Source organism: Buceros rhinoceros, unplaced genomic scaffold, assembly GCF_000710305.1.
Source record: "Buceros rhinoceros silvestris isolate BGI_N320 unplaced genomic scaffold, ASM71030v1 scaffold31589, whole genome shotgun sequence".
NCBI lineage: Eukaryota > Metazoa > Chordata > Aves > Bucerotiformes > Bucerotidae > Buceros > Buceros rhinoceros.
In genome coordinates this window covers 26,943-27,153 of record NW_010430275.1, presented here as the reverse complement: position 1 = coordinate 27,153, position 211 = coordinate 26,943, and the positions used below count along the sequence as shown (strand labels likewise).

General features: G+C 58.3%; 1 protein-coding gene across 1 annotated transcript in view; it reads left to right on the top strand.

Annotated features, from left to right (window-relative positions):
* The first annotated feature begins 121 nt into the window (after positions 1 to 121).
* Positions 122 to 211, top strand: part of MATN1 (matrilin 1, cartilage matrix protein) — a 20,271-nt gene continuing 20,181 nt past the window's right edge. The window contains exon 1 of the mRNA XM_010142988.1: positions 122 to 206. Within this exon, the coding sequence (XP_010141290.1) occupies positions 122 to 206 (85 nt within the window). The remainder of the gene's footprint in view (positions 207 to 211) is intronic.

Sequence of the window (211 nt, the reverse complement as noted above, 5' to 3'; positions counted from 1 at the left end):
CCCAGCACTTCACACGTGTCAGGGGCTGGCTCCATGCCTCCCCGAGGAAGGGCAGGTTAATACCTCTGGGCCAAGGCTCTTGCTTGCCATTCTGCATCCAGCCTCCAGCTCCTCCACAGCCATGGACAGGACTTCCTCTGCCTTGCTGCTCTCTTTGCTTCTTCTCCAGACCTATGGAGTTTGTGGGGCACCCCAGCAGCCAAAAGGTAAG